Source organism: Hyperolius riggenbachi, chromosome 3 (assembly GCF_040937935.1).
Source record: "Hyperolius riggenbachi isolate aHypRig1 chromosome 3, aHypRig1.pri, whole genome shotgun sequence".
Classification (NCBI taxonomy): domain Eukaryota; kingdom Metazoa; phylum Chordata; class Amphibia; order Anura; family Hyperoliidae; genus Hyperolius; species Hyperolius riggenbachi.
This window is the reverse complement of record NC_090648.1, coordinates 425,742,777-425,768,954: the sequence shown is the minus strand read 5'-3', so window position 1 is coordinate 425,768,954 and position 26,178 is coordinate 425,742,777. Positions and strand designations below refer to the sequence as shown.

Below are 26,178 nucleotides of genomic sequence, written 5' to 3'. Positions count from 1 at the left end.
CATCCTACTGATCTCTTTGGCTGCAGTAGTTCCTGAATCACACACCCGACACAAGCATGCAGCTAATCCAGTCAGGCTTGAGTCAGAGACATGTGATCTGCATGCTTGTTCAGGGTCTACGAATAAAAGTATCAGAGGCAGTTGATCAGCAGGTCAGCCAGGGAAATGTGCATCGATTAAAAGGAAATCAATGTGTCAGCCTTTATACGTCTCTCACGACGGGTCGGGTTCCCTTTAAATCCAAATTGAAAAGCCACTGTTTAGTCTGGCATTTATGGACACATATCTTTATACTAAGCAGCACGCTCCACTGCCCAGCCAATTACTGATCTGAGGCATGCTTTGAGACCTATGGGAGAAAGTGCTATACAAATGTTACTGTTGATCGCCAAAATCCCATCACTATCCAGTAGAGTTGCAGTTCAGACCTGGACCATAAGTGGGAGCTCCAAGATAAGAAAAAGCCCAAGTGTTTCGATATGCAAGGAGACACACTATGTAATTTTATTTTCCCAAAGGGATGAGCATTGGCAGATAAACTACTGAATAGCGTACGGGCCGGTCTCAGACAACATTTTCTTGATGTGTTTTGTCTGTTAAAACCATCATTTCAATATGTGTTTACAGTCAAATTACCGTAAGTGGAAAGCATCAATTTCCAGAGTAATTCTGCTATAAAATACACAGCTACATTTCATTTTTTCCCTTTCTCATAAAGCCTCAGATCGTCCTATAGCAGGGTGGCTGAAATGACTTTTCTTTGCCAAAATTATGTTGAAAATAAAGGAGAGGACTAGTGAAGTCACCTTCAGTGTGGCCTCCACTCACACATCTCCCTGGAACAGCTCTCACTAAAGCCACCTATTGGATTCCACATTCAAGACCTGACTCTTCCTCTGCCATTCTCCTCCCTGGTGATATTTTCCATTGCTAAGTACATTTTCCTAATCGCTTCTCAGCAAACTTTCTTCCTCAGCAAGCTGTTTTGACAGCACTCAGATCCACCTGTCCACACCTGACTGTACTCCCTCTGGGATGGAAAAAGCTTCACACGCCTCTCAGCCATCCCATTATAGGTGTCTGTCAGGTATCTGCAACTCCAAATGTAAAAAGCTGAGCTATGGGCTTCTCTGCCTTACCTGGCTTCTCCTGACATGTAGTCATAACATTTTGAGTCATTTTCCTGAACTGAAGTTCAAAGTATTGCTGTCACCTTCTCAGTCTGCTGTCTCCTTCACTCCTGAGGCCTAGAACATCTACAGGTCCTGCCACTTCTACTTGTATTACAGTCATCAGAGACCACCTATCTCCTCATGTACAGTATGTTCTGATAATCTTGTCTCCTCGGTAGCAATATCTGACTCGGAACTACCCAGATTCTTCCCTCTACAATCTGTTATGAATGCTGCAGTTCATTATGTCTACTCCTCATCTTCTCCTAAAATCAAAATATAACTACAGTAGAGTCTCGATTATCCAGAACACAACTAACTAGCAGTCTCAACCAACCAGAAGTCTCAACCAATCAGCACAAATCACTGGCAGTACTTAAAGTGGTGCATGCCATCATCTTAGGCTGTTAGTGGGTTCTGCTGTGTTTAAATAATACATGAGGTAAATAAAATGATAGCAGATTTTACTTACCTGGGCCACCGTAGCAGCCGCTTGTGGCTTCTGTGCATGCGTGAGTGTGGTGTTCTTGGTTACGCTCTTGTGGGCAGGAGCATTCAGCAGAGCGCTCCCGGCTATGGGAGCCCAACTGCTCGCGCAGAAACCACCGACCCAGCGGCCGCTACATAGGGGACCTCAGAAGAGTGGCTGAAGGCATAACTGCAGCAAGGGACACACAGGCTTCTAGGGGCTGGAGGAAGCCCAAGGTAAGTAAATCTGGTAGCATTTTATTCACCTCTGTATGGTTTAAAGACTGGGTTCCTCGGCTTTCTCAATGGTAATATATCTTTCAATTACTGTATTTTAACATTTAAAACAGAGTACATGGAATCTATAAAGAGTGGGGTATCGTAATGTATTAGATAGGCCTATTTTTAACATCGAGTCTTAAGCAACCAGAAAGCACACTTCTCCAGCATCAGCATCCAGTAACTTCACAGCTCCTGTCCTAACAGCTCTCTCTGCATCTCTAAGGCTCGGTTCACATTTGTTTTAAAAATATCCCGGACCAAAACCGGAGCCACGGACACCAATGTTAAAAATAGCCTCCGTCTTTGCACAATTTAAAAACGGATACGTTTCCATTGTCCAGCGCTGTCTGTGGGTGGGGAGGAGGCCCGCCATGCTGGAGGGGGTAGCAGCCAGGAAGGAGGGCAGTGGGCTCATCACCTGGGTCCCCCCTTCCCCGCTCCCCCTCCAGCTAGTTTCTTTTAAAATCAATCCAGCAGTGAGTGGGGAACTCGCTCACTTCCTTATGTTCCGCCGCATCACTTCCTGCAATGTCGCCCTCTGTACTTCAGTGGGTGGCATTGCAGGAAGTGACGCGGCTAGCTGTGGAACAAGGAAGTGAGTGAGTTCCCAGCTCGCTGCTGGATTGATTTGAAAAGAAATTAGCTGGAGGGGGAGCGTGAAAGGGGGCACCAAAGTAAGGGGGGGTCTGACCCCCCTCCCCACCGCTGTGCCCGCTGGCCCCCTTCCTGGCTGCTACCCCCTCCAGCATGGCGGGCCTCCTCCTCAGCCACAAGCAGGGCTGGATCCGGACTGGAAATGTATGCAGCAAAAGGGCAGCATTTTGAAAAACGGATCCGTTTGCATTGTTTTTTTGAAAACCGGAAACGGATCCAGGGGTTACGTTCTGCAAACGGACAAGTGTGGAACGAGCCTAAAGACTTAGTGAGGATTTCCTTATTTATAGCAATGCACAATTCCAAGACTTTTCTACAGCCACTACCCCTCAGGGAAAAGGTTCAGGGTAGGGTTATCCATGGTGGTATTAACTTTTGAGGCTGGTTTTACACATGGTGCGGTGCAATTATCCTGCAACAGGGGAACCCGACCCAGGACAATCAATCACACGGCGCCATTTCATTTTTAAATCACCCTGCTATGCGCCCCCACTCACTGACATGCTCCCTGCTGGACAGGAAGTACGTCACTGAATTTTGTCTGATCGGTGCATGTGCACTGCAACAAAGTATGTTAGGTGCCATTGACTCCAATGCAATTCTGTGTTGAACGATACCACTCGGCAACACACTCCAGAGTCTGCGTCACCTCTGTGTCATCCTAAATACTTCCACCGTATTGCGTCGCACAGTGAGTAGTGTGGCAAGTCTCATAGATATTAATGGCCACTGCGATGTGGGAGCAGTGGGGGAAAGTAGCAGTGAAGCATACCTGAGGCTCTCGTATAGTCCATACATCGGCAGGAAGTCTATATCGGACAGGAACATATATGGGGTGCTGACGTGTTTCATAGCAACATTCCTCAGAAGATTGACTGGATAGAACTGCCCCTCTTTATAGACAATGTGGTAGCCAACATTGCGCCGGTTGAGCAGCACCTCGGACCCCTGGGCATAGCGCAGGAACTGCTGGGCCTCAGCATCAGAAAGGTACAAGGCAAGGCTGATGGGACCCTCCCAGTGTTTGCAGATAGCTTCTAACATCTGAAGTCTGTAGGAAAAACAAAGAATGAGCCACAATAAACAGAAGAATACCACAGTTTTGTCATAACAAGGTGTAACTGAACTTTCCTCCACTTCAACCCATTTCTGCCGTGCTAAATACAACTATTTTACTATTTTGCAGGATCTTTTAAAGTTGTTCTCCACAGATGAAGAATCTGTTGTCTCTGTCTCAAGGGGGATGACATTTTGCTTCCTATAAAATCTGACAATTACCATACATGGTGACGTAATGTTTGTGGGCTATCGCTAACAGCTGTTCTAGACACTCTAGGGTTATCTCTGCCTCTGTAGCTCCCTTTACAGGTAAGGTTTGTAAGTGCTAAAGAGTCACAGGAGGGTTCATCAACAAAGCAAGTGCTATCAACTTCCCATACACTTCACATAGTGAGTGGATGACAGAGCTGAATTTAACATGAACAGAAATATGCTGAGAAAACAAAAAGGCATACGTGGAATCATGCTGGTGAGAGAAACTGTTCACAATGGAGTTCCTCAGTTCAGATAGTAAACCTGTGACTTTGCTAAGCACAAAATATGGATACTTACCTTGGGAGGAGGAAACCGCTGGATCTTAAAGGGGACCTGAACCAAGTAAAATTATTTAAATATACACATGATGTACCTGCAAATAAATATTATATACTTACCTCGCCATCAATTCCTCTCAGATGCTCAACATTTGTTTCTTAAAGTGATCCCTTCCAGTTCTGAAAATATTTTGTCAGAACTGAAATATACCAGTTGCTGTCAGTTATACATCAGTTGCTGTCAGATAGAACTGAAATGACAACTGATGTACAAGGTATTGTCCATGTTTCCCTATGGCTCTAATGGGGGCGATATTATAGTTTAACAGTATGCTGACCTGGAATCTGTTACAGGGTCATCACCATTTTTAAAATGAAGGACGGAGAATTCCACCGATCACAGTGAACAAACTGGATGCGGTAGAGGAGAAAAAGATTGATGAGCAGCCTACGCAGGAAGTAGGACATGGGTTGCGAAAGTTTGGGCAACCTTGTTAATCGTTATGATTTTCCTGTATAAATCCTTGGTTGTTACCATAAAAAATGTCAGTTAAATAAATCATATAGGAGACGCACACGGTAATATTTGAGAAGTGAAATGAAGTTCACTGGATTTACAGAAAGTGCGCAATAATTGTTTAAATAAAATTAGGCAGGTGCATAAATTTGGGCACACAAATTAAGTAGCGGTGTTATTCACAGAGATTAGGTCTGACCAGATACATTTTAGATACAATATTCAAGTAGTTACATGCCTCATGATAATTCATAAAGTAGTCAAATGGCAGCAGATACCCCCACAAAATGCAATCAGGTTGGCGGCATATACCCCCACAAAATGCAATCAGGTTGGCTGCAGATACCCCCACAAAATGCAAACAGGTTGGCTGCAGATACCCCCACAAAATGCAAACAGGTTGGCTGCAGATACCCCCACACAATGCAATCAGGTTGGCTGCAGATACCCCCACACAATGCAATCAGGTTGGCTGCAGATACCCCCAAACAATGCAATCAGGTTGGCTGCAGATACCCCCACACAATGCAATCAGGTTGGCTGCAGATACCCCCACACAATGCAATCAGGTTGGCTGCAGATACCCCCACACAATGCAATCAGGTTGGCTGCAGATACCCCCACACAATGCAATCAGGTTGGCTGCAGATACCCCCACACAATGCAATCAGGTTGGCTGCAGATACCCCCACACAATGCAATCAGGTTGGCTGCAGATACCCCCACACAATGCAATCAGGTTGGCTGCAGATACCCCCACACAATGCAATCAGGTTGGTGGCAGATACCCCCACAAAATGCAAGTCCCTCCAGCTTGGAAGGGGGGGTCAGCGGGCACAGATCAGTGGGGAAGCCTCCTCCCCCCCTCCCTCACCTAGGGGCCCCCCCTTCTGCGCACCCCCCTCCTCCAGAAGTGCAACCAGCAGCGAGCGGAGAATAGCTTACCGAGCTTCAGATGATGCTATCTCCGCTCCGCTCCTCCGCATGCCACTGCTGCTGCCCTGCTGCCTGGTCTCTGTCTCCTGTAGTGACGCTGTCCAATCATGCTCTCGCAGGAAGTACTGCGAGAGCGTGATTGGACAGCGTCACTGTAGGAGACAGAGACCAGCAGGGCAGCGGCATGCCGATGTAATGTCAGATATTGCAGCCCGGAAGCAGCCTTCCTCACTGAGTATCACGCATGCTCAGTGGGAAGTTAGACATTATTTACCTGAAATATCTCCGCTTCCGCACCACGTACACCCCCGAAATTTTCAGGGGAGGGAGGGGACCCCCAGATCTAGTTCTGTGTCGAATTGCAGCCCCCTAGCCCCGCTATTTCCCGAGATAGGTTTGCTGCAATCAGTCTCGGGAACCAGCGGGGCTCGGGGGCTGCAATTCGGCACAGAGCTAGATCTGGGGGTCCCCTCCCTCCCCTGAAAATTTCGGGTGTGCACGTGGTGCGGAAGTGGAGATAATTAGGACGTTTTACGTGGCAGCACAATTTAATGGGACGCAGGCTCCTACTGCCAGTGCTGGGCCGAAATTACGCATGAGCGTAATTACGCATCGTAATTCAATATAAATTTACGCGTAAGCGTTACGCGTAACTTACGGTCTTACGCGTAATTATTTACGCGTAACACCGTAAGTGGTATCGTAATTACACTGTCTACCGTAATTGCTAGGCATGCGTAATTTTACGAACACTTACGCGTAATTTTACGCGTAATTACTAACGTAAAATCTCCCATTTTCTAAGAGTAGCCAATCAGTCAACATCCTAAGCAACCAATAGTATCTTCTCCCGCCCTTCAGTATAAGCGTACGTTTTGACGCATACGAATGATATGTACGCAATAACTGTCACATTGACGGCTATTGCGTACATATCGTCCGCATGCGTCAAAAAATACGCATTAATGGGAATTACGGCACTACGCGTAACATCGTAGTGTAAGCGCCTTCATTGCGGTATCCTTACGCGTAATTGCGTAAGTTTACGCGTAATTACAGTGATGTACCGTAGATAATTTCCTACGCCGTAACCGTAATTGCGTAATGCGTAATAGCGTAAAATTACGCGTAATGATCCGTAAGCGTAGATTTTTCCATTACGAGCAGCACTGCCTACTGCGCATGCGGGGCTGCACAACGTGTGGGGCTGCAATAGCTGACATTACACCGAGCGGAGCGGAGATAGCATCATCTGAAGCTCTGTAGCTATTCTCCGCTCGCTGCTGGCTGCACTTCTGGAGGAGAGGGGTGCGCGGAAGGGGGGGCCCCTAGGTAAGGGAGAGGGGGGGAGGCTTCTCCCCCTCCCCGCCGCTCTGTGCCCAATTTCCCCCCTTCCAAGCTGTGCCCCCCTCCCTCTTAGCTCTGGGGCCCCCAGGAGGCGGGGCCCACCGATGGGACCATCGGTGGTTCGGTGGCTCAGTCCGAGCCTGAGTACAATAATCCTTTACAAGAGAGTCGGCAGCTACTTACCTATCCATGGACAGCTGTGCCACTAGAGTAACATCTGTATCGTCTGGCGCTGGCTCGTACTCGTAGTGCAGGAAGTAGAGGTGTGTCCGATGGACTGTGAATCTCTCCCGCCTGAATTCATAACACAAGTCATCCTCATCCAGCTCGGACAGCTGCTTCTGGAGCTGCAGAAACAGGACACATTGCATCACTGGCCTGCTCACACATAAGGCATTAACGCAAACCTGAAGTGAAAATAAACTGATGAGATAAACAATTGTATCTATAGTCCTAATACTAAACAGCACTTTCCTAGAATGCTTAGGCTTATTTGAGTTTAAAAGGTTAAAAAGTCATGCTAAAGGTTTTCACTGTCTCAGGTGACTGATAATACGTATTCAGCACCCATACAGACAAATCTTGACCCATTTAATTTTTTTAATCTGTTCCCCACTCTCACAAATGTTTTACCCAACCACACAGAAGTTTTACACCCTGTAATTACTCATTAGTGAGAATTCATTCGGTAATTCCTGCAATCCAACTATAGAGGAACTATCATTCTTAACCCTTACAGTGTGAACAAAAAAGAAAAAAGGAACACAGGTTGGTTATTTGTAGAATTGGGAATGTACCATGTTTATCTCACCATGAGGTGTATGCACTAATGGCTGGTAAAATCTAAGCGTGCAGACAGTGCACATACATTTTACCACGTATTATGCTAACTATGTAATGTTTGTAGCATAGTTTGCAACAGCATTCCTAAGATCCAGAGAGATCCGGGGAACTTTTGGACACTCCAGCCGAAACATGGGTGGGCATGCACCGGAATGTGGGTGTGGTCATGGGTGTAGCCAAATTTACATGAACGTAACACCAGTTAAAGGGAAGGTTCAGGGACTAAAAAAATAAAATAAAAATCCATATCCACTTACCTGGGGCTCCACCCAGCCCGTGGCAGGCAGGAGGTGCCCTCGGCGCCGCTCCGCGGGCTCCTGGTGGTCTCCGGTGGCTGACCCGTCCAGGCCGGCGGCCAGGTCGGGCTTTTTCTGCGCTCAATTGTGCGTTTTACGCAGGCGCGCTGACGTCATCGGACGTCCTCCGGGCTGTACTGCGCAGGCTCAGTAGTTCTGAGCCTGCGCAGTACAGCCCGGAGGACGTCCGATGACATCAGCACGCCGGCGTGAAACGCACAATGGAGTGCAGAAGAAGCCCGACCTGGCCGCCGGCCTGGCCAGGTCGGGTCGGCCACCGGGAGCCTGTGGAGCGGCGCCGAGGGCACCTCCTGTCTGCCACGGGCTGGAGGAAGCCCCAGGTAAGTGGATATGGATTTTTACTTTTTTTTGTTAGTCCCTGAACCTTCCCTTTAAGCAGGCCTGCCTGCAAAATATTGGATGAGGCCCCCCACTCGATTAATACAAAACAAAAATGCAGCATATCACATAAATAGAGTTATTTGGCTTCTGTGCTGGCTGGTCTGACTTTCTGCTGAGTAAGCTGGCCTGCTGCCAGTCCTACCATAGCATACCCTGACCTTCTAGTGGACCTCCTCCCATGCTCCCACGGGCCTCCCATTGAGGCACCACAACTCCCAGCATGCTCCCATAGAAGAACCACAGCTCCCTGCATGACCCCATAAAGGAATCACAGCATCTAGCAAGGCATCACAGCATGCAGTATGCCCACATAGAGGCACCATAGCACACAGCATACCCCTGATTGCTGTGTGCTGTGGTGCCCTGCTGGGTGCTATGGTGTCATGTTGGGTGCTATGGTACCTCTATGGGGCTTTCTGGGTGCTGTAATGTCATGCTGTGTGCTGTGGTGCCATGCTGGGTGCTGTGGTGTCATGTTGGGTGCTATGGTACCTCTATGGGGCTTTCTGGGTGCTGTAATGTCATGCTGGGTGCTGTGGTGCCATGCTGGGTGCTATGGTGTCATGTTGGGTGCTATGGTACCTCTATGGGGCTTTCTGGATGCTGTAATGTCATGCTGTGTGCTGTGGTGCCATGCTGGGTGCTGTGGTGTCATGTTGGGTGCTATGGTACCTCTATGGGGCTTTCTGGATGCTGTAATGTCATGCTGTGTGCTGTGGTGACATGCTGGGTGCTGTGGTGTCATGTTGGGTGCTATGGTACCTCTATGGGGCTTTCTGGGTGCTATAATGTCATGCTGGGTGCTGTGGTGCCATGCTGGGTGCTATGGTGTCATGTTGGGTGCTATGGTACTTCTATGGGGCTTTCTGGATGCTGTAATGTCATGCTGGGTGCTGTGGTGCCATGCTGGGTGCTGTGGTGTCATGTTGGGTGCTATGGTACCTCTATGGGGCTTTCTGGGTGCTATAATGTCATGCTGGGTGCTGTGGTGCCATGCTGGGTGCTATGGTGTCATGTTGGGTGCTATGGTACCTCTATGGGGCTTTCTGGATGCTGTAATGTCATGCTGGGTGCTGTGGTGCCATGCTAGGTGCTGTGTAATGCCATGCTGGGTGCTGTGGTGCCTCTGTGGGGCATGCTGGGTACTGTGTGGTGCCATGCTGGGTGCTGTGGTGGCTTTACTCTGCCTGGGGGACATCTGGGGCACCATAGAATAGATCCGGGGCATGTGCCACTGATCTTTTGGGCTAGCAACTCCCCTGGTTTGTGTTACGTGGGTTGTACACACACTATAATGCATGTCACAACCAATGCCCGTCCAGTACATCGTTTATGTAATGCATGGTAAAATGTATAAGCACTGTCTGTCACCTACATGAATTATGAAATTACTTCAAAGTTTCTCACACTCATTTGGCAGGAATTTTGAAGCACTTATTTTTTTACTGCGTCTAATAATTCTTGTGGATCTTCCTACTGCTCTGAAATGCTTCTAAGTGCATCACAACGCAGCATTTTTTACTGCCTTATGTGTACCAAGCGCTACCGCTATTAATGTTTTTCATTCGCAGGGAATATATAGTTATATAGTTTTACAGTGAAACTCCAGCCAACTTTAATGCATTTTTAAACGTGTTCCATAGTCATACGTTTTTCATGCGCTTTATTATAGTATAAAGGTGCCAAGAATGCATAGTGAGCATATATCTCTCTCCAGTGCTGCCTGTTAACATAGCTCTCCCTGACCAGACTGCCAAATCCAGCGCTGCCAAAAATCCTCACGCTTCAAGGCCGGGGCTCTTAAAACAAAAGTACCAGTAGTCAGTGCTGGACTAATTGTAACATGTGATTAGTGCTGTCCAACTGTGAGCTGAGAATTTCTGACATGTAAATATGTGGGATGGTCCACAGGAGGGTGAGGGGGATGACGCCTTGTGCTCCCGTTAGCTATCCAAATAGAACATTAGTTTTGAATCCTTAAACCTCCATGCAGAATTAAGCTAAGTACACACGCTCAATCAATGTCACCCGATGGAAATCCGATCCCTTGGGTGACATTGCAGGGCCATGGCTGTGCAGACACGTTGCTTGCTTGCAAGCGAGTGACATGTTCTGCTGTTTGCGGGGGGTGGAGCATCGTAGGAGTGACATCACGCAGCGGGCTGGGCAATGCTCTTAGCTATCTCTCTGCCGAAGTGAGCCATCAAGGCGGATCGCTGGCTGAGTGGTTGGGGGCTGCTGCACACATGCTGGATTCTTAGCAGAGGTGAATGTTATTGGCTGCCTTAGACAAGTTTCATCTAGTGTGTGTATGGGCTTTTTTTCTAAAATGCTGAGTTAGAGACAGTGCGGGTAGAGTGTCTGTACAACTTGAAAATGGAACACAGAGACAATGGGAGCCCAAATGGCGCAATATGTCATCTAATTGGAAGATAGAAAAAGAGAATTTATATTCACAAAGGAAGGTCGCAGGAGGGGCAACCAACCACTTGAGGCAGGTGGAGATGTAAAAACCTGACTCCACTCGGAGTTGCCGTGGCCCGCCCTCAGCTCTGCAGCCACCAATTAGGTATTAACTTGGGTGTGGCAGAGGTGAGACAGATGGGGGTAGCAGCAGCTTTGGAAAATGTTAGAAAAAAAAAAAGCCATGGCAGTTTTGCCGATGGAGGGGGCAGAGTTTCAGACATCTAATCATTTAGGGTGAGCAGGTGAGCTATTGCTGCTGACACAGGCTCTCTGTTTTTTAATCCCTCCTCCTTAACCTATAAGCTGAATACTCACCTCGTGATGGAAGGAAGATGGATCCAGCAGAGTCTCCCTGATGACGAGCACTCCGCGATCCATCTCCTGACCGGCGGGTATACGTGACGGCACATGATGGGCATGAATGAGACTTCAAGCGGGAACGGTACTTTGCGTGCGAGTCGTCGGGGATCTTAAAGATCCAATCTGCCATGATGGTCGTTATCGATGCGCAATGCAAAACAAAATTTGCATGATCATGCGCCTGTACTGAAGTCGCAAAACTGCGGAAACGACCGCTCGTTGCTCTAAGAATGGCCAGTCGTCGGGAAAAACATTGGAAAAATCGCGAGGTAAAGGTACAGGCCTTTAGTTACTAGTGAGTATAATGAAATTGGTTATGTGGCAGAGGCATCTTCTGCCAGTCTGCACTATTGTCTCCCTCTATTCTCTCCAGAGTAACCAAGCAGCTCAGGGTGACCCAAACTCCTAGGAATGTATAGGGGGATAAAAGGAACCAAAACGCCCTCCTACTAAAAAAGCAAAGCTTGGTGTAATTTGCCTTCTTAAAACAGAAGGAAATTTGCAATAATTCAGTTATAAGTGAACATTTGTGATTACCCACAATGCACTACCACTGAATATGCAAATTATCCCTTTTCGCCCTTGTTAAGCCAAGCAAGCATCCAGAACCACTGGTGTATAGCAAGCCGATAGCTTTAAGTTTTACACAGCCATATCAAACCCACATGCAGACAGCCCGTTTCAGACTTTTGGTCCTCATCAGTACATGGCAAGGATTGATAAGGCTGTATGAAATAGGGCTTGGACCAGTACAACAGAGTAACCAAGCAGCTCAGGGTGACCCAGACTACTAGGAATGTATAAGGGGATAAAAGGAACCAAAAAGCCCTCCTACTAAAAAAGCAAAGCTTGGTGTAATTTGCCTTCTTAAAACAGAAGGAAATTTGCAATAATTCAGTTATAAGTGAACATTTGTGGTTTTTCTCTCCCATATACCTAAAGCACTTACAGGTAAAGCGATGAGTGAGACCTCCTCTCATGAGATTTGCAGTTTACAAAAGCAAGAGACAGGAAAGCGGGAGTCCTGGGTGCATAGCGGAGAAAGGTTCCTAACCTATATGGATGGAACGTGGACAGATAGCACTAATAACAATCTGGTGACATTATTGTATTACTTCTGTGGGCAGAGAGACCTATTACATGCAACTCTCTGGAGAGACTGGCTTGCTACTGTGGTTGCGCCACATATAACACTATAATTAGATTTGGGGTGACATCTATATGTCAACTGAGAATTGTTTTCAGGAAAAATTAAAAACATTTGCATCTATACTTTTTTTTTGCAGAATTCAAGCACTTTATGTATGAGTGCTATTAAGTGATGGGCATTAGATGTCTGTGCAAGTGATCTTGTCTTTGTTTCGGTGTGTGTATCATGGATTTAAAACTACTGTTCTCCTTATAACTGTGTGTGGGGGGCGGGGGCTTGGTGGGTGGGGGACTCCTAGTTTGCCCTCCAGGATTTTTCCTTGGTAGTAAAGTTTAATAAGTGACCAAATTACATGCAGCTGGTCCAGATAAATATCTTTCAAAGAAGCCAGTCCCATCACTCAGAGATCTGTGCGTAGTGTATGGAGCTGACATTTGAGTGTAAGTTGCTTACCCAACACAGAGCCATCATGTGATATACCCCATAAGCACACATCAGACCGATCCGCCGCCAAGATGAAACAGTGAAACAGGTATTCTGCTGCCCACCTTTATACACAGTTTATATTCACATTTCCTTTGCATAAATGGCTTTGGCATTGGCTTTTGACTGTATACAATATTTTTCCCAGAATGCCCCTGTTGCGGTTCTCTTGTTTGTAATTTTGCAAGAATCAGTTTCTTGCAAAAAATCGCCCATTTTAACAAAAAGATGACCGAAAGGAAATTTCTTCCCTCCGCTCCTCGGTAGTAATTTACCGTGGTGAAAGAAACGTCAAAGTTACTTTATAGTTCTTTGCTGGTTTTTAACTTGTGGCCAAACCAGATACGTTTACTCTTTGATGTTTTATGCATGGAGACAGATCTGCTAAAAACTGCAACAACACATAGAGGCTATAGATTAATGGTTATTGCGAGCCTGGGTGACCCAGAAATCTCTCTCTCTCTCTCTCTCCATCCCGGGTATAATTAGAGGAAGGAGTCTGTAAGGACACTTTCTGATGTTGCATAAGTCAGCAATTAAACTTGTCTGAACCGTCTGTGCCCTGAGCGATGTTCCGATCAATTGTCACCATGTTCAAACAGTACTTCCAGCTTCCGTAAGGAGAAAAAGACCACTGTACACATGCAGGACTTCCTTGTACATCCATATTTATGTTTTCAAAAGATGCAGTATATTTGTTTGGATTTACTAGGTAGCATCGGAGAACCTAAGCAGCTTATTTATGAACGGATATAAAAATATGATCTGTCAGTTTACATTCTTCATGTATTCGATGTATAAAATGTGATGAGGCACATGGCGAGTGCTGCATCGCACCTTTGCGTAAGATTAAAGGACACCCGAGGTGAAAATAAACTAATGAAAGAAACAATTGTATCTATCTTCCTTCTCCTAAAATGACTTTTTAAGACATTCCACAGTTTTATTTTATGTTTAAATCTATTTTTACGTTTTTATTGTTTTTGCTCAGTGGCACATTCATTGAAGTATACCCTTTTCATCTCTTTCCTGCTCTCAGAAGCCATTTTCTGCTAGGAAGGTGTTTTATAGTTGTAATTTCTTATCAGTGAGAGTCACACTGTAGTCTGACCCAGTCCCGACTCAGACAGGAACTGCCACTTACATACCTGATGTTTAACTCTTTCAGGCAGATAAAGAAAAAATGGAACACAGCATAGCTATTTGTGTGCTAGACACTGTACATGTACATGTAACACACGTCTATCTCATGTGTACGTTAAAAAGGGGCGCTGGGAAAAAAGGGCGCGGGGTTTTAAACGATAAACATGGATAACGTTTAAAAATATAATGTACTATATTTCGTTTAAATATTCGTTTTTATAAAGTTATAAATCATTAAATAATGTTCATGAAATCGGCAATTGTGAAAACGTTAATCTTCCGTTTAAAAAGTGAAATGTATAATAAGGTTAAAAAAATAATTAGTAAGTAACCCTCCCTGTACCTACCCCTAACCCCTAGACCCCCTGGTGGTGCCTAAACCTAAGACCCCCCTGGTGGTGCCTAAACCTAAGACCCCCCTGGTGGTGCCTAAACCTAAGACCCCCCTGGTGGTGCCTAAACCTAAGACCCCCCTGGTGGTGTCTAAACCTAAGACCCCCCTGGTGGTGCCTAAACCTAAGACCCCCTGGTGGTGCCTTAACCTAAGACTCCCCTGATGGTGCCTAAACCTAAGACCCCCCTGGTGGTGCCTAAACCTAAGACCCCCCTGGTGGTGCCTAAATCTAAGACCCTCCTTAGTGATCACTGTATTGTGTGTAGAATAATGTTTTAGAAACAGTAAGGGATAAAATATATTACAATTTACGTTACGTACTGATCGCTTTATTTTGTGAATAATAATGTTTTACAAACAGTAAGGGATAACATTTCAAATAATGTTTTATTGAAATAGGAAACGTAAATCATCACAAGCAGTTATAAAACATTAAAAATCTTTGGGCGCCCTTGGAAAACGTTATTATTCTCGGGCGCCCTTTTTTTCCCGTTCGGCGCCCAGTAAACGATATTTATTATGGCAGTGAATGGCGGCGCCCGATTTGTCCACTAGCCTCCTGCGCCCTTTTTTACTGTTATCCTTTCTCATGATGTCACATGTCACCTTGGGTATCCTCTCAAGTCTACCTGTAGGGAAAAAAGTGCCCAAGGCAGATACTCACCTTAAGAGAGGGAAGCCTTTGCATAATCCAGAGGCTTTCCGCATCCTCTTCGAGCTTCCCATTCCAGTGCTGGAAGATTCTGAATCTCTTTAACAAAGATTTGCTGCCTGAGGCAAACTTGAGAGGAATTCCCCCCCCCCCCCTCCCGATTTGGAATGATCACACAGCACACGACAATTTACTTTGCTTCAATGTTCTCACATGACATGCTGCAGCTCAACACAATAGCACACTGACTGGCTGTGAGTCTGTGACAAGCAAACAGCTCACCGTCAGCCACTCCATTTCTCCTCAGGACAGTGTGTGGAAAGGAAGTGTGTTTGTTGCTGTAGTACAACTATATTCCTCTACTCTCTGGATTTAGCTCGTGCAGGCCAATCGGCATCTTCTACGCTTCCATTTTTGCACTGTGACTGCGTTAGCAGCTTTAAGACTTAGTTTACGTGACAATTCTAATGCTTTTAACACATGAAATGTACACATACATGGGCATGTGGTTTTTGTATGTATAGCACAGCAGTGGGTTTGCTCATACATGAAGCGGGAGTGCAGCTGGAAGCAATATTTAGCGCAGGATTGGATGGAGGACTATCCAGAGGCTTTCCTTTACTGAGGTAAGAATCTAACTTTTTTTTTTCCTCACCTCAGGTACACTTTAAAGCATTGGGGTTCTGGATCATTTCTGTCAAACGAAACTGAAGTAATAAACAACTTATAAGATAAATAATAGCACTTTCTGTCTTTTTTGCACTGTTTGTGGAATTTTTCAAATAAAAATTTTGTCAGCTTTTTTCATCTACCTGGTCTGGCTTGCGGATCCTTCTTTGCTAAGATAAATAATAGCATGTGGAGTCTCAAATTCTTATTTTCATTGTAAGGACAGAGAGCATCAACTGTAATCAGCAGCTTTGCCAGTGGGACATAAAATCTATTTTTTAGCTCCTACACAGAGAAATAACGATCTTTTGAACATGTTATCACTATGATTTTGTCAACAGTGCTTGTTCAGACAGATATAAGTGTTTTGGCTTCTACAGTGGGTTGCAAAAGTATTAGGCCCTCTTGAAGTTTTCCACATTTTGTCATATTACTGCCACAAACATGAATCAATGTTATTGGAATTCCACATGAAAGACCAACACAAAGTGGTGTGCACATGAGAAGTGGAACGAAAATCATACATGATTCCAAACATGTTTTACAAATAAATAACTGCAAAGTGATGTGTGCATAATTATTCGTCCCCCTTCGATCTGAGTGCAGTCAGTTGCCCATAGACATTGCCTGATGAGTGCTAATCACTAAATAGAGTGCACCTGTGTGTAATCTAATGTCAGTACAAATACAGCTGCTCTGTGAGGGCCTCAGAGGTTGTCTAAGAGAATATTGGGAGCAACAACACCATGAAGTCCAAAGAACACACAAGACAGGTCAGGGATCAAGTTATTGAGAAATTTAAAGCAGGCTTAGGCTACAAAAAGATTTCCAAAGCCTTGAACATCCCAAGGAGCACTGTTCAAGCGATCATTCAGAAATGGAAGGAGTATGGCACAACTGTAAACCTACCAAGACAAGGCCATCCACCTAAACTCACAGGCCGAACAAGGAGAGTGCTGATCAGAAATGCAGTCAAGAGGCCCATGGTGACTCTGGACGAGCTGCAGAGATCTACAGTTCAGGTGGGAGACTCTGTCCATAGGACAACTATTAGTCATGCACTGTACAAAGTTGGCCTTTATGGAAGAGTGGCAAGAAGAAAGGCATTGTTAACAGAAAGCATACGAAGTCCCGTTTGCAGTTTGCCACAAGCAATGTGGGGGACACAGCAACCATGTGGAAGAAGGTGCTCTGGTCAGATGAGACCAAAATGGAACTTTTTGGCCAAAATGCAAAACGCTATGTGTGGCAGAAAACTAACACTGCACATCACTCAGAACACACCATCCCCACTGTCAAATATGGTGGTGGCAGCATCATGCTCGGGGGGTGCATCTCTTCAGCAGGGACAGGGAAGCTGGTCAGAGTTGATGGGAAGATGGATGGAGCCAAATACAGGACAAAATTGGAAGAAAACCTCTTGGAGACTGCAAAAGACTTGAGACTGGGGCGGAGGTTCACCTTCCAGCAGGACAACGACCCTAAACATAAAGCCAGGGCAACAATGGAATGGTTTAAAACAAAACATATCTATGTGTTAGAATGGCCCAGTCAAAGTCAAGATCTAAATCCAATCGAGAATCTGTAGCAAGATCTGAAAACTGCTGTTCACAAATGCTGTCCATCTAATCTGACTGAGCTGGAGCTGTTTTGCAAAGAAGAATGGGCAAGGATTTCAGTCTCTAGATGTGCAAAGCTGGTAGAGACATACCCTAAAAGACTGTCAGCTGTAATTGCAGCAAAAGGTGGTTCTACAAAGTATTGTCTCAGGGGGCTGAATAATTACGCACACCCCACTTTGCAGTTATTTATTTGTAAAAAATGTTTGGAATGATGTATGATTTTCGATCCACTTCTCACATGTACACCACTTTGTATTGGTCTTTTACGTGGAATTCCAATAAAATTGATGCAGGTTTGTGGCAGTAATGTGACAAAATGTGGAAAACTTCAAGGGGGCCGAATACTTTTGCAACCCACTGTAATTACTTCTCAGGAGAGCTCCTCTTTGACTACACAGATGAAGCACTTATTTATTAATCCTTGTAATGAAAAACAATAAAAAGGAACAAAGACAAGTTCTATGTAGGATTGGTTCTATTTGTACCCATGACGAAGGTAATGAGGGCAGGTGCTAGCATACCTCTGCCTCTGCCTCACATGTCCAGCAAGAGGTCATTTCAGTAGGATAGCACCAGCCCTCATTTCCTTCTTCACAGATCTTCTTCGCAGGAAAAGTGAGAGTGAGGGCCGAGACTGCTTTTATAGATGCCTTTTTTTTTATTAAACACCTTTTATTCACTATGTGTGGCCCTGCTTACCTTAACATGTTACATGCTCTTCAGGTATGCTTTATGTATGAGAACACAAACATTGCATACATTAACAGATATGTAGGCGAGTTTGGCAGGGAAGGGGTCTGGTGAGACATCAGCTGTGCAGCGTGTGTGGTGCCCCGTCTGTTGCGCACAGCGACAAGAAGCAGAGTATAAAATTACTCTGTCATGAATATGCGCATTCTTGCCATGCTGCCGGGATGCCGGGGGCACAACAAGCAGATGGCGTCCCGCAGACTATACACTGACTGCAATAAAATTCCTCACACAGAAGCCGGTCAGGGGGCACTCGCTTGTTAGAGCACAGATTTGCCCCATGGCCTCTGTGGGGTCGGTCAGTGACTGGAAATTCACAGCATGTCCAGGGGATGCACAAAGACGAATGGGAGCCGCTAGAAGGTCTGCCTAATTAAATACTAACAGAGGGTGAATGTCATTAATGCAGAAGCTCTGTCGTCCGTATCTTCAGGAAGATGCAGAAAAGTGACAAGGGTCATAAAGGATCAGGAAACTACAAATCCAAGTTAGAGGGAAATTCCATAATAGAATGCTATAAACATGTATTAGTGCTGCACAAAATCATCCTGTACTTTCTATCCCAAATTCAGGCACAGGTCTTGTATGCGTCTAATGGGAAATTATCTTCAGTTAATTACACATAAAATCTGTGTAAAAAAGCCATAGCTTTTTCCCCCCAGAAAAACAAGGGAATAATACACCATCTGCACCTATTCATAGATCCTCAGCAATCCCTAGATGCCTGCTCAGTCATCTCCTAGTCATTCTGAAGGCACAACTCCATAACAAGGACGAGGTCAGCAGGGATAACAAGGACGAGGTCAGCAGGGAGGCGTGGCCTCATCTTACAAAGCAATTTCTTTCCCTTTTTGCACTCCCACATGATTAAAAAGGGAGCATTTTGGATTACCTGGGGTGGGGTGGCAGCTATGAATTACTGAGGAGGTGTAATAATCCGCTCAGCTGGCTGCACAGGCAGACAGCTGTTTGACCATTCCTCTAGTCTGTGGGCTGCAGGTCTCTGGAAGAGAGACCTGTCTTTCCTTTGCAAGTTTCTGATCTGCTCTGCTGCTGAGGAATTTGCATACATTGGTTATGCAAATCACCCAGCTAACTCCTTTGTAGGCTGGCAGTATAAAGAGCTATGTTTCCCAGAGTGCTTTGCTGGTCATTCCTTCATGGTTTGTTGAAACACTCCTTGAGTGTCAGCCCTGCTATAACTTGTTAAAGTTATCTTAGTGTAATTCTTGGGACTGCACTAGGCAGCTTCCCTAGTGCAGTTAACTTGCTATCTGTTTTGTCTGTATTGCCTCTCTGTTGCGATTGTCCTGTCACCAACGGTGGTTGTCAGGAAATTGTTCTGTCTGTCTGGGGTGCTAACCAGAGCAGCGGTCGCTACTGGTAGCCCCTTCTGTTCATCTGTCTGTCTTGTTTGGATCGCACTAGCCTCTAGCGGTAGCGGCTGTGGATTCTTCTGATCTTTGTTCTTGGAGTATAGCTGGAGTAGCGGTTGCTACCAGCTACCTCACCTGTCTGTTGTGTTTGGATCGCACTAGCCTCTAGCGGTAGCGGCTGTGGATCCTTCTGATCTGCTTTCTTGGATTATAGCTGGAGCGGCGGTTGCTACCTGCTATCTCATCTGTTTGTCTTGCTTGGATCGCACTAGCCCCTAGCGGTAGCGGCTGTGGATCCTTCTGATCTGCCTTCTTGTCCCTGTACTTAGATCGCACTCGCTCTGGTGGAAAGAGCAGTGGATCTTATCTGACCTATACCTGTTTTCTGTTGATCTGTCTGTCTTGTCTGATACGAACGCTTGCTGTAGGCTCGGTGAGGTAACCGTTAAGCAAGCGCTCGCGTTCTCTGTTTCGTGTTTGTCTGTCGGTGGTTAGTTAGGCGTGCTTGTCTCTGTTGCGCTTAACATGCGGAGATCGCGTTGTAAACGCGTTCGCTGTTGCGAATGAGTGCGGTGTTCGCGTTTAGCTAGCGTTTGTTATTTTCGTTATTTTCTCATTGTCGTTTGCTGTGCCTTTGCTACTCTTGTGTTCTGTTCTGATCTGTCTTGTGTCACTTCTGGTGATCGCCTCTCTCGCGATCGCATTCATACTTTGTTTCTGCAAATGTGTGTTCACCGTCGCTGGGTGGCGACTAGATTGGGGAACACACATTTAGTCTTTCTCTATGCTCTTCTCTTTAAGGGCTGTTCAGCCCCGCATTGTCTTAGATTTGTACAATTTCCATCTGGCATTTGTGGCCGTGCAGAGGCTGTGCTCGTCTGCACTCCACAGTGCTATCTGTCGGTGGGAATTGCCCTCTGCTGGTGCATTGCACCTAGCCTGGGTTCACTTAATTATACGCTTGTGGAAGGTTTTCGTTGTGTCAGTGCGCATCTTGTGCGCTGACCGTGAAAACGATTCCGCAAACCTTACAGGAGGTATTTTATTTTTATTTAGCAACTTTTATTTACAAAACATTTCTGTATTCATTCAAAATAATGTCTGACAACACATACTAATTTACAAAATCAGTGTTTCACAAAATCAGTGTTATAATAATTTGGCACCACAAACTATTTTTTACAAAACATTTTCTATGCATAATTCAGAGAAAAAAATATTCTGTTTAGCCACATATAAAGAAAAGACCTGAACTTGAGCTTTAAAATTGATAGTTACTGGGGATGGTCAATAAAATGCAAATAATTTTAAGCTGATGCAAGATAATGCAAATTTTGTATGTAAATGTATGCAGCTTGAAAATGGACCAATCACATTTCACCTCAGCAGGATTTGACTGGTTCAAGCTACATAAATGTGCATACAAAATTTGCATAACAATGCATCAACTCAACATTCTTTGCATCTCATTGACCATCCCTAATTTTATGTGCGCCAGAACCTGCCCACACCCTGCCCGTTGTTTTACGTACATTTTCGCTGTTGATGTCCGCCTCACTGGGGCAGCCGAAAAGCTCCCTGCGCAGAAGGTTGCCATCATACTCCAAGAAGGTCAGGTACAAGTTACGAAAGAACTCCACGTGCTTGTTCTTAACTCTGAGCTTTTTTGGGGAATTCCAGTGAATGACCTGTGGACAAGTGGAAAAGTAAAGTGAATTGCTTGATATAATACAGGGACTGCAGTATCGTAAACAAGGGCGATTTCTGGGCAGCTGCTATGCTCGCCTTTACAGTCTTGATCCATTTTTAATACGTAACCAATACGTAACTGCTGCTAGAAAATATTGATATATATTATATAAGATATTAGTCCAGAGATCGGAAGCAAAATAAGCACTAGAATGGTGCTAACATGAAGTGACAATACTGCATAAATCCTAAAAAAACAACACTCTCCAAACAGGTGCAATCTCTAACCTACATACATGCAGCAATCCCAATATGGAAAAAAATTAGCACTGAGACTCATTATACAGTGCATTAGGCCTCGTTCACATCATTTAGGTCAGATGGCCGTGCGATCGGAATGCAACGCGTACCATCGCAGGCCATCTGCGCTGTGCTGCTGATCCCATTCCCTACAGTTAGTGGGTCAGTGCTGCGATTGCTGAAAATTGCATGCAGCAGTGTGATAGTGTCAGAATTCTAGCGGTTTTATTTATGCAGGAAAAGCTTTCATATGTGTATGTTTTAAGTTTTAATGTTCTATGCAAAATTTCATTGTAAACTGTAAAGTTAGAGTACTTTTTAAAATATTGCTTTGTGACATCTCAGCATATTCCAAGCAGTGAAACTCATAATTGGATTATTCTAGTTACAAAAAGCCAGAACATTCTTGTTTATGTTAGTGCGTTTTGTCTGTGGCCTTGACATTTGAAAGATGCTTCTGTGTAAAGACTGGAAACAAGTTAAACTCACATTACTGCAGTACATTTTCCTAATTATTACACATAGATATTATTAATCTAAATATTAATGATCAATACAGTCCTAAAGAAAGAAATAGTTATTGTTAAACCCTATATAATATAATTTAATACTTTGAAATACATTTAAAATGCTTTGAGACAGTAAAACATTCTCGTGAGATTGTTATGATTCTGGAGGGTTGTTGACGTGTTCTAGTCTCAGCTAGCTGATAACACATGATGTTTTGGGAACAAGCTTTATAAAATATTAAACAAAGAAGGTGTTTTCCCAATTAGTTAAAGATGATTCAATGATGCCTGCCACCTGGCGGTTTCATAGTCTTATAAAATTAATATTATTAATACAGATTGTTATGAAATGCTGACATCTGCCAGTTGAAGTTATTATATTTATTCATAAGAAAGGCAAATATATAGAACATGATTTTATATTATTCAGATTTAATATGCAATTATTTCTTATATGATTAATTGTTTTAAGAAGAATTATATAATAAGCTTTATATTTAAATAAGTATATTAGAAGCCCTGTATGTTTTAATAAGCCCTAAATTGCTGAAGACTCTCACAGGCCTGTGTTAATGTCAATTTGACCAAGCTTATGACTGGGAAAGTACTGAAACATTCCAACCTAATTAGCAGAGAACACTTTATCAGAAATGCGTCATGAATGACATTGTTTAGTCTTAATGTCTAGTGCAAAAAAGTCAACCAGCAGACAAGATGGCTGGTGACGTCCATTTTTAATCAACTGCGTCAGAAATGACCTAACCAGAATGTGTAAACATTGCAAACCTACGTTAATTCCCACAAGATAAGGTAATTAAGGAATTTATAAACAATAATATTATGATTTAGGTATTCAAACATGATAAAGCATTGATGCACGGAAGCTTTAGCCAATCAGACCATGGGAATCAGGGAAATTCCAGATTAGGCAGCCATATTGCATCCAGTCCCTATAAGGGCCCGTTCAGATCACAAATGCGGATGGCCATGCGTGCGGAACGCGTGCGGACTGCAACGCGTACGAACGCACGCCATCCGCGTGTGTGTGCGTTGCGTGGCTGATCCCATCACTGAAAAGTGAATGGGACAGCCGCGCGTTTTGACAAAATCTGCGTGCAGCATGCGTTCCCGGACCGCACAGGTCCGGAACGCATGCAGTGTGAACATCAGACAGTGCACTCTATGCACTGTCTGATGTCGTGCGTGTCGGCCACCTGCACGCGTTTCCAAAACGCGGCTGGAAACGCGTGCAGTCTGAACGGGCCCTAAAAGTAGGAGCTGAAAGCTCATAGTTTGCAGAAGCCCAACAATCTCCTGAGAAGACACATGAGGCAGAAGCTACCTTCCCACAAGTGGTTCTAGATGCTGAAGAGATGACAGAGAAGGGGTAATATGCTTATATTCTGGTGATTTACTTTATTAATTTTTCAGCACTAAGTTCTAATAAGATGTTAGCAAGAAGTTTTTTAGAACCTATTTTTTATGATATTTCTTTAAGAAGATTACTACAAGTTTTACACAGCTATAATATACACAGCTATTGATACAGATGAGACTATTTTTGACCTTATTCTACATAACACAACTGTTATATTCTTTTTTGAATGTACTTGGAAGATTGATGAATGCTTGGCTATAAAGGCCTTGATAAGATGGAAGAAGGAAACACTACTTGGAACTGTTCATTTTTTGTATATATGCTGTATGGTAAGCAAATACAATTTTTTATATAAAATCCAATACTGAGTGCTCTGATTCATTTCAAGGTACACCGTCAATCTATAATTACTGTTATAGAGGGTTCAGACCCCGCTATGCCGGATTTATATGATAGCAACGCTCAGAGCTGGGACAAGGTCCTCCAGCACCCAAGGCTGAGACACCAAAGTGCGCCCCTCCATCCCTCCCACCCCAGCTGTCACACACTGATTGCTATTAGACTAAGAGGGCCACAGGGTTCACAAACTCCCCAACACCTTAATATCTAGTTATCTGGCTTGCAGTCACTGCCATGTATCCCCTTTTCTTATTTCTCTATGCTTCAAATACAATTAGGAATGACAGTTGAATGAATTGTGCGCCCCCTCCTACACTGTGCCCTGAGGCTGGAGCCTCTCCAGCCTATTCCTCGGCCCGGCCCTGGCAACGCTTTAAGGGCTGGTCCTTTACGGAGTTAGCAATCATGAAAAAGGCAAGAACTGCTAAGGTTTTTGACAATAGCGCATTGCACTACTGCGCAGCGCATATGATGGGAGCGGTAGAAGTGCTGTCTATGCAGCACCAGTACACTATGCAGTACTGTACAAAGTACTGGGTGCTTCTCACATCTGTCACAATAAAGCCTAGTACACAGGCTAGATGGTTCTCAGCCGAGGAGGCCAGATGGGGCCGCCTCTGCTGACAATCTAGTGTGCGTTAACCACTTATTGCTCCAGGGGCATAGATATTTGTCTATGCAATTTAATGAGAAATGAATGGGTGGAGAAAATAGCTATGGTCCTGAAGTGGGTGGGCATTTTCTCTTAGGCCTCATTCACATTGTGTGAAATGCAGTGAGTTTTGACGCACTGCACTAATGTGCGTTAGACATGGTAACATGAAACTAGACTTTCATTTTAACATTCACACTACAACAGTGAGTTGCTGTGCAGTGCATTTCAACGCGTCAGGAGTGATTAAAACTTATAGAAATGTATAGAAATGCATGGAAATGCGCAACAACTCACTGACCAATTCATGAGTTTGTATTCATGCATTTTGATGCATTTGAAAGCACTTAGTAGTGTGAATGAGCCCATACTATTCATGCCTGCTCTGTTTTGCACTGTGTGCCATGCTGTTGGCCCTCCTCCCCCTTCTCTGCAACAGAACATGTATAGTCTAGCACAACAGCAAGTCATCTTTCAGAGTTCACTGCACCTCCTTATAAGAATTCTGAATTGGGAGGTAAGAAAGCAGGCATACAGGAGCTGACAGTGGAGGGGGGTTGGCCATATTCAGCCCTATGTTTTACACCAGCCGCCTGTAGGCATATGCCTACTGTGCCAATTGATAAATCTAGCCCTAGCTATGGGAAAGAAGTAGTGGGGGAAAAAACTGTAGTTAGCCTGTTTATTTTCTCAATATAAAAATAGTTATATCTATTTGACGTATGTGTTAAACAAAGGATTGCTTTAACTTCTAGGCTATAACTCGTCTATATTCTGGTGTTTTCCTAAGTATTTTCTGTTAAATAGCCCTCTTGTTGCAAAAATAAATAAATAAATACATACATACATTCTACTATGCCTTATTTTTCTCAGACTTTTTCCAGTAAAAAGGATTCCCGATATATTGTCTACGCCCTCTAGATGGCAGGATTGGTCCCTGCACAGTATGTATTCCCGCTTCTGTGCCTAGAGAAAAAAAAATTCAACTAACCTTCAAATCTCCCTCATTTATCTGTAAGTCACTATTCTACAGAGCTGTCAACCTCAAGCTGCAAGACTGAAATCAGAGAGATTTGGGCTGTTTGACCAAGAAAATTAAAGTCGTTTAACCTCTTCATGGCCAGGAGCTGGGAAGAGCTTGATGGAATGCGGCTATTTGATCAGCGAGCCCTTGTCAACCACGTATTGATGGCTGGTAATTAGCGCGAGCTGACGGCCGGGAAAAATCACGGGCCTGAAAACGCAGGCACTGAGTGTTTAGGGAATCGCTTAGCACTTTTTTTGCGAACGGAGGCTGGAATCTGCCTGGCATCTCAATGCCTTGTTGCTGTTATTACTATACAGAATAATTCTCTGTTTTGCTTGTAAAAAAACATGCTACCACATTTGTTGACAAGACTCGAGATTCCATCTAACGAGCTCTTCCCATGCTTTCTACAACAGCCGTCATCGTACCGTTCAAAGTACATCCTGTATGTGATTAACGAGAACCAAGCGCAAGACCTACAGCTTCTCTCAATAAGGCCGTTCCAAGAGCACTAGTCATGTGCAAATTGCAGTAATCCATAGCAATTAAATGGCAGGGAAAATGTAATATACATAATCAAGGTTATACAAGAAGTTCATGGTAATAGCATAACCCTCTATATATTATAATGAACACAGCTAGGATAAACG

At 44.5% G+C, this 26,178-nt stretch overlaps 1 protein-coding gene across 4 annotated transcripts in view; it reads right to left on the bottom strand.

Annotated features, from left to right (window-relative positions):
• The window catches only part of LOC137564135 (xylosyl- and glucuronyltransferase LARGE1), a 670,081-nt gene that overhangs the window by 34,135 nt on the left and 609,768 nt on the right, over positions 1-26,178 (bottom strand). For all 4 annotated transcript variants that reach the window (XM_068277558.1, XM_068277559.1, XM_068277561.1 and 1 more), the window contains exons 10-12: positions 21,107-21,262; positions 7,152-7,315; positions 3,349-3,627 (exon numbers count right to left, since the gene is read on the bottom strand). In XM_068277558.1, coding sequence (XP_068133659.1) covers positions 3,349-3,627; positions 7,152-7,315; positions 21,107-21,262 — 599 coding nt within the window. The remainder of the gene's footprint in view (positions 1-3,348; positions 3,628-7,151; positions 7,316-21,106; positions 21,263-26,178) is intronic.